The sequence below is a fragment of the Motacilla alba genome, chromosome 2, assembly GCF_015832195.1.
Source record: "Motacilla alba alba isolate MOTALB_02 chromosome 2, Motacilla_alba_V1.0_pri, whole genome shotgun sequence".
NCBI classification, from domain to species: Eukaryota; Metazoa; Chordata; class Aves; order Passeriformes; family Motacillidae; genus Motacilla; species Motacilla alba.
In genome coordinates this window covers 134193827-134201927 of record NC_052017.1, presented here as the reverse complement: position 1 = coordinate 134201927, position 8101 = coordinate 134193827, and the positions used below count along the sequence as shown (strand labels likewise).

General features: G+C 48.2%; 1 protein-coding gene across 4 annotated transcripts; it reads left to right on the top strand.

The window, feature by feature from the left end:
- Positions 1-1410: 1410 nt before the first annotated feature.
- TMEM74 (transmembrane protein 74) lies at positions 1411-7856 on the top strand. 4 transcript variants are annotated; one of them, XM_038129538.1, is made up of 2 exons: positions 1411-1474; positions 2488-7856. In XM_038129538.1, the coding sequence occupies exon 2, from the start codon at positions 2699-2701 to the stop codon at positions 3647-3649; it is 951 nt and encodes a 316-aa protein (XP_037985466.1). In that variant the 5' UTR covers positions 1411-1474; positions 2488-2698; the 3' UTR covers positions 3650-7856. The 4 variants fall into 4 exon arrangements, with proteins under 4 accessions (XP_037985466.1, XP_037985468.1, XP_037985467.1 ...); XM_038129540.1 differs by having other exon boundaries at positions 1421-1474; positions 2536-7856; XM_038129539.1 differs by lacking the exon at positions 1411-1474 and adding an exon at positions 1485-1779 and having other exon boundaries at positions 2536-7856.
- Positions 7857-8101: the final 245 nt, after the last annotated feature.

Genomic DNA, 8101 nt, shown 5'->3' with positions numbered 1-8101 from the left:
AATGAAAATGTGCAATAGACTTAAAGAGAATTTGTTTCTGTCTTTACTTTTACTTGAAATTATTTGAACAATTTACAGATAGGCATTTTTGTTTCGTTGATTAGGTTTTATTTGCTCCTTTATATTTATCTCAAAGAGGGCACTGTTACCAAAAAGCTCCAAGGACAGCCTGCACAATTTTCCCAACTCCATAATTTTCTCCTTACAATTTTTCTCCAAAGGGTAAATAATATACTATTCAATGCATTGAAACGGCACTTTGCTAATGGAAACACTGCCTGGAGCTGCTTTGAAATGAGATGCAAAGCGCCCCAGAGCACCAAGCAATCTGTGTGATGGGCACTGCGAGTGCCCTACTGTTGCCATGTCCTGGCAAGTAATTTTGACATTCATGGGAGTTATTCCCGCTAAGATATGAACCTTCTGTACTGGGTGTTTTGGGTCTCAGCAGGGTATGTCTTCAAAACGGATTTGATTGCCTAATGCATTGCTTCAGAACTGGCCAAGAGTCCTTACAGAGAATGACCTTGTTCTCTGATGTTAGGCCAACTCCTTCAGACAGTCTGTGTTTGTCTCTTCTGGCTCCTCCCCAGCTCACTTTTCATCTTGAGCCTCTGCTTTCCTGTCCAACAACCATGCAGGCAGGTGCTGCTCACTTCTTATTCCTGTGTGCACCCTCATTTCAGCTCCATGACAAAGGTCCTTCTGCCCATGGTTCTTTTTGTCTCCGCCAGGCCCAGTTTTCCCACAACAGCATGGTATTCAGCTCTGATAAATCTTCAGGTCAGACTCCATACTTTACTTTCATATTCTAGTTTATCACTAACACTGGCAAAGGAAAAGTACTGGCAAGAAAACTCAGTGAAGGTTCATACTTTAAATGAAATGGTCATTCATTTATTATGTATTTTTTGGCAACAGTCTTTTTTTTAATAGTCATTTATGCCGGCCAGAGGAAGTGCGTGGACAATCTGCCAACACGGGTGAGCTCCTGAGATTTTCCAGTAAGTCTTGAGCAGAGGGTACGTCCCTTGACGTCTCAGCTCCAGCAGTTTTAGGATCATTTCAGAATCTGATTTTATCTTTCCCTGGAGTAAGTCGTGAGCTCCCAAGACTATGGAAAACAGCTCCGGGTGATGACTGAGCTGGACGCACGCACACGGCTGCCCGGACGCTGCTCTCCGGCCCGTGCAGGCTCGGAGGTGCCGTGCGCTGGCCGCAGCCCCAGCGACCCGCAGCAGCGGCCGAGCCCCGGGGGCCGCGGGGCGGGCGCGGCTCCGGGCGCTGCCGCAGCGGCGCCGCCGCCCGCGGACTACAGCTCCCGGCGTGCCGAGCGGAGCCCGCCCGCCCCGGCACTGCCCGGCTGGGCTGGGCTGGGCTGGGCCGGGCCGGGCCGGGCCGCCCGGGCAGCCCGGGGTCGCTGGCAGCAGCGCGGGCGGGGGCGCGGCCGGTGGCGGAGGCGGGCGGGAGGAAGGTGAGTGTGTCCGTGTGTCCGTGCGTGCGTGCGGGGGCCGGCGCCGCGCCGGGCAGGTGAGAGCCCCGCGGGCAGGAGGAGGAGCAGCGGGAGGAGCAGCAGGAGGAGGCGGCGTGCTCCTGCCCGCCGGGGATGCGTGTGTGCCCGTGCGTGTCTGCGCGCCCTCACCTCGGTATCGCTCGGGTCACTCGTGGCGGGTGGATCCAGCTACTCCCGGCGCCGGCGGGAATCGCTTTTCCCAGCGCGGCCGGTTCTCGCTGAGGTCCCGAGAAGAGCGTGAGTGAGCAGCGGCTGTGAGCGATCACGTATGTGCAATAGACGCACATGTGTTTCCTACGCATGCAACACATTTGTCGGGCTGCAGGCTTCGCCCCGTGACACCGGGCGGCCTCGAGGGGGATGGGGCCCAGGCGAAAGGGGTTATAACGAATTAATTGCAGATGAGAAGTAATATCCGCGTTTGAGTCATCAGTCTTTGAGGCATAATTTCATTCCAAAAGCTCTTAGATGAATGGTAGATCTTATATAGGAAAGCACTGCTTTTCCCATAGGATTATCAGATTTCCACCGGAGAATACAGATCCTGGATTATTGAGCTACATGGGATTTGCGTGTTTCTTTCTAATTAGTCTGTGAATCTGAGTGTAAAATTTTTTATTTGGAAGGGGGGGATGGGAGTTATATGCTTCTAAAAGAACAGACATATATTTTCTCTGACATTTTACACAGTTTTTCTGGTTATCCCATGCTCTCTGCATACTTACTGCCTTAATTGGATAGTGGTGTCAAAGGTTGATTAGATTCCCTAATAGATTTTGGATCTGCAAGAGGATTGCAGTTTTAAATGCGTGGTTAAAACAATCGTGTTTGCCGTCCCTCCTCAAACAGTTGAGAGGAGGGCTGATGTATTACATTTGCGTTATCTTCCCTTTGGTTTATTAATGTATCATCGTGAGGTTGTCGGGTTCGGTTTTGTTGTTGTTGTTTTTCCCCCTCTGCTATTTCATTTGCAGACGGAAAAGAAATGAATGTCAGAGAGGATTTGTTTAATCATTTAACAGCTGACACAAGCCATGTCCCTAACAAAACGTTGGTGAAAAAGTGGTGAAGAAGATTTCTGGGATACAGCAGCACCAGTACTGTGAAGCCGCTTCTGCAAGTCAGGAGCAGCATTTGCTGGAGGATGCCGTAGCCCAGGAGGTGAGGCTCGTGGGGACGAGGTCGATGGCTTGCATGGAGCTTCTCTACCTGGCCGAGGAGAGCAGACAGGTGCCCCTGGGCACTACTACTGGCTGGAGCCTGCCCCCCCATCCCCACGAGCAGCAGCGGTGTGAGGGGGGTGAGGTGGACCCCAGAGCAGCCGCTGCCGTCGCAGCCCTGCACTGTGAACGGCACTGCAAGCCCTTGCAGAGGGGCCCTGTGGCTGAGCCCCCCCTGGCACCCCAGCCCTCCTCCCTGGGCACCTCGCCTCAGGAGCACCCTGCCCCCTCCAGCGCCTCCCAGCCCTGCCACCCAGCCGAGCGCTTGCCCAGGGAAGAGGATGGAGGGAAGAAGAAAGCCTGCTGCTGTGCCCAGGAACTCGAGACATCATTCACCTATGTGGATGAAAATGTAAATCTGGAGCATGCAAGAAGTCCCCCCACTCCTACAGGTGGCCAGGATGCCCCTCTGCAGCAGCATTCCTGCAGGGAGCTGCCACCTGAATGGGTGCACGGCTCTCCTTCCTTGATCTCCGAGGAGGACGATGCTGCCTCGGAGGCAGCAGCTGGGAAATCTGTAGACTATGGATTCATTAGTGCCATTTTGTTCCTGGTTAGTGGCATTTTGCTGGTGATAATTTCCTACGTGGTACCCAGAGATGTGACTGTGGATCCCAACACTGTGGCTGCCCGGGAGATGGAGAGGCTGGAGAACGAGAGCGCAAGGATCGGTGCTCACTTGGACCGCTGTGTTATCGCCGGGCTGTGTCTCTTAACCCTGGGGGGCGTGGTGCTCTCCAGCCTGCTGATGATGTCCATGTGGAAAGGGGAGCTGTACCGGAGGAGCAGGTTTGCATCCTCCAAGGAGTCTGCAAAGCTGTATGGATCTTTCAATTTTAGAATGAAGTCTGGAGCAAATGATAATATGCTCGAGCTGTCGTTAGTTGAGGAAGATGTGCTTGCCATAGATAATTAGTGTGGTCATGATTTTTAAGGCAGCATTTCTACAGGAAAATATGTTTCATTAAAGAAAGCAGATGCAGCTAAAGATAGCTGGTGATGCAGTTTATTTGTCTGACAAGAATGGTGTTATCTTAAGCTCTACAATCAAGTGTTTTCAATATATGAGTACTTGTTGTAAAGGGGAACTGTGCCAGATGAAATGCAAATGATATATAATAATGAAAACCACTGAATAAAAAGAGACTTGTGATAAGTAGGTTCCTCAGATACTCGTTTATCCTAATATAAAACATTCCATTGGTGTCTTGCCTATATAATTTTCTTATTACTCCCATATAGAACAAGAATGACCTTGACACTTTGGAAGCTGTTAATTTTGAAGCCTGCAGGATTATTAACATTCTACTTGACAGAATATTAAGAAGCAGGACCAATAGTCAAATAGCAGGGCTAATATTTCATTAAGAGATGTTTTTTTATTCTTTAATTTTAAGCAGATACATTTTCTTCATTTAAGTGACAGCTATGGGAAGAAAGAACACCACTTGGTCATGGCTGGCCACAAACCTCCCATATTTTCAAACAATTGTACAATTAGTGATGATTATTTAAAATATGAAATAAGAGGCAAAGGGCAGGAAACCATATGGCTCATGATGCTGGTAGGAGACAAAAGGCTCTTTCAGCTTGAGGTCAGTGGCTCCATTTCAGTTCAGATTAGCAATGATTGATAGTCATTAACTTCTGATAGCTATAGTGACCCATATAAAAGAAGTTAAGTTCCTGGTGGACAGATGTCTTTGTATGAAAACTGCCATAACATGAATTAACAGACCTCTTGTTTGGAGTCTCAAAAGACCCAAAGACTGAAAAAGCATGGGGATACTGAGGCTGGACACTTCATCAGTACACATGCCAGAAGAAATTCAAGCTCAGCTGCAGGGCTTTGCTTATACTGGGGCTGTCTGCATCTTATTAGTCCTTTTTGAAACTTCAGTTTTATGTCGTGAGGCTCTCAACCTTCTCATAACCAGCAAGGAAAGGTCAGGAAGCAGCTCTCTGAGACTCGTTCAATAAAACCCAATTTATTTTTAAAGAATAAATCATCAGGAAATACAGAGGTTAAGTATCAGGCAGTTTACAGGCTGACAAGAGACTCAACATAGGGGATGATCAAGGGTGCATGTTGCTATTAATCTCAGTTGTGTGGTACTGTAGCCAAAAAACCTGTACCACTGATGCTATTTGTTTTATTACCAGCCAGTTTCTGGGGAACATTGATGTGTCCTTGCAGTGCTGGGAAAACAAACAAAAATTGTTCAGTGCACCACTGTCAGTTCTTACTGAACTGTACTGCATACATACATACATATATATATATATATATATATATATATATATGTTTTGTTAATATGTATATGTCTGTTATATGTGTATGGGTCCCTGGCAAAGCCAAACATGGGTGAAGAGCTCTGTCTGTGCAGTCTCTGACTGCAGTCTTAGAAGAAACATGCTTCACTATGACAGCCTTCTCAGTTGTGAATTAACTCTAAAATATCAGGAATATGAATTATTTTTAAAATACTTTTTTTCCCACTGTGATACACAGGAGAGGAGTTCTCTTGGGAAGGTAGGAGGAGATTTGCTTTATACTCCCTTAACCCAGTAATATGTGGCAGCACAAAGTCCAGAATAACAAGTGGATGGTGGAAACATGGGTTCCTCACAGAGAGACTGAATGCTGTTTTGCCACTTGTTTTTTCATTCTGCTTCTCTGGCTGTTTTTGTCAGGAGACAAGTGCAGCACCCAAGTCTGACTCAATTAGTTCAGTCCCTTGTGCTTGCTGGCTGCAGGTCGCCAAGGGCCCAAGGAGCTGCTCTGCTCCAGGTTCACACCTTTGGTCAGTACATTGCATAGTGTGATACCCGGGCTGTAACGCTGGCCCTGCAAAAGAGATCCTGCTTCACATGTTCTCTGCTCCAACTGCAGCTTGAGGTCAGCGTTACTGTGTAATTAAATGAGCTGCCTTATTAGAGGGTGCTGCTGCCCAGTAAATGATTCTCCCAGTTTATGTCAGGATACACAGCATGTTCACAGGCAGTAACTCAGCAGTGACCAGCATCTCCACAGTCATCTTTGAAGAGCTTACATCCTTCTGGCTGTGTCATCAGAGATTCCTAATTGAATCTCTAGGATAAATACATGAAATGTCTTCTGTCTGGAAGCTACCTCAGCCTGTTGTGATCAGTACAAGTGAGGAAGGAACTAGCCTGGGAATCTGGATGCAGAGTAGGAGGGTTCCTCTTTTGCTGGCCTTGGCCAGCGGGTGAGGACACAGCCTGCAGAGCTTGACACTTTTTCTTAAGGTGAGGAGGTGGGAACAGCACTTCCTCTCATCCTGCCCTGAGGATGGGAAGGGGCTGGCCTTCCCACGGAAAGCCATGCCATGCAAGGAGGCAAATGCTGCTGAGATGGGGTCAGCAAGGTGGTGTAGGGCGGGGGATGGATGTCTCAGGGGATGAAAACCCTTTTGCCTGCCTGGGCCCTGTGTTCTCACCTACGTGACAGAAGCTCTAAAACTGAGGCTGGTGGTTTTGAGAGCTATTATTTTTATTTTTTAATTATACATATGCATGAAATTGGAATACATTCCGTTATTGCAGAAAGATGTCAGCTTAAGCTGTACGGATCACAGATTTCTTGCAGGAACCATGACATGCCTTAATGCTGATTATTAGCGCTAGAAAAAGGAATGCTTCCCTGACTGTCAGTATGTTATTGTCAAGTGAGAAGTTTTCTGACACTTTGTAAAATGCCTGTCACAGATCATGAACTTGCAATACTTTAATGAACCCTGAAATTTTTCCTGAGCATTTTAAGGAAATATTAGTCAACCTAATAATCTAAATGTACACTGCAGAAGTGTGAGGAGTAATAAAATTTAAACAACAGGACTAACAGAGTTTCTTTATTTTGGTGTAAGTGTGTGCTATGAAAGAAGTGAAGGAAGGCCTCCGGAGCACAGGAATTTAGCAGATAAAAATGCTCGGGACATTTCTCTGATCACTGTAGAAATTGCAGTATGGTGTGAGTTAGCAGTGCAATATAAAACCTCTGGACTCTCAGGTTCTCGTGCTGTGAAACCAAACACAGACAGAAACCAAAGCACTTGCTGTCTGGTCGCTGATGGTGGAAATGAATGTATGAGCCCACTGGCCAGTGGACAGGCCTTCACAGCATTCACCTCACATGAGATGGTACCAAAGGGGGAGGCCAAGGGATGTTTATTGCCCCCTCATGCATCCTCGTGATTTGACTTCCCCTGCTCAAAATTTAAATGCTTTCAAGGTACAAATGGGAGAAGAATTTGTGGTGTTTTTTTTCATTGCCTGGGCTAAAGTTGTCACTTGATTCATTGGAGAGCTTTCTCCTTTTTTGGGGAACTAAATTTTGGCATATACTGAGTGGGTTTTAGGTGCCCTCTAAACATCCAGATTCTGAGTATGGATTTTCGAGTACCCTGGAAACAGAACAGGATTTGTGCCCTTAGTGAGTTTATTTCTGACCAGCCCCAGCTGCCAAATATGACACTTTCCCAATTTCTACCTCATGACACGTCTGCTGGCTGGGCCCAGCCCTGGTCTCTTCCTTCCCACTGGGGGTGTCCGTGCTTCCCTGAGCTGTGGGAAGGGAGGTGACAGCTGCCAGTGTCTGGCTCTGGCTCCCTGCTGCTCAAGCAGCTCCCTGCTCACCCGCGTTTTCAGTTCCCTTTTCTCGGTCAGGCGCTGTGGCTGAGGCTGGGCTTTGGGAGCTGCATGGCAGCTGCTGGGGAAGCTCACCAGAACAGAGGCTGGCGCCGCACCGTCCCAGCCCGCACGCTGCGGCTGCCCAGCGTGCTCCCACCGGCCTCGCCTGCTCCTGCCAGCCTGCAGCCGGCCCCGTGGCAGAAAGGCCCAAGACTCTCCTAGGAAGCTACACTGGGTTGTTGGGTTTTTATGTGTTTACAATTTTTTAGTCTTTGTAATTCTTTTAAAAATCTGTCTGCAATGAGTATAGAGTTTACTGACTAAGAAAGCAACTGGTTTAATTTTGTAAGACTGACTCACAATGGGGTGAAACATCACAGTCCATCATGAGCTGTTCAGTAGTGCATTTGATGCCTTATTACAATCGCAGCCGTGTTCTGTACAGAGTCAAAAATAAAAGTCTGTGAATTTGAGCACTGTCATTGTGGGCCTCTTCACTCTTCGCTGATTCCCGTTATTGGCTCTTCTCTCCGTGCCATGAGTGCAGTCCCCGGTCCTCAGTGGCGTGGAGCCCATGCAGGCAGCAGGGCCACCTGGCAGAGGCAGTGCTGGACTGAACTGTGCCAGCACACCAAGCCCGTCCCCAGCTCACTCTTCCATCATGTCCCTGCTGCTCATCCTTCCCAGACCGAAGTGCCATGCAATGCAGCTTCAAACC

Excerpts from the sequence above, each read along its gene's own strand:
- TMEM74 (XM_038129538.1), top strand. The coding sequence starts at position 2,699 with ATGGCTTGCATGGAGCTTCTCTACCTGGCCGAGGAGAGCAGACAGGTG.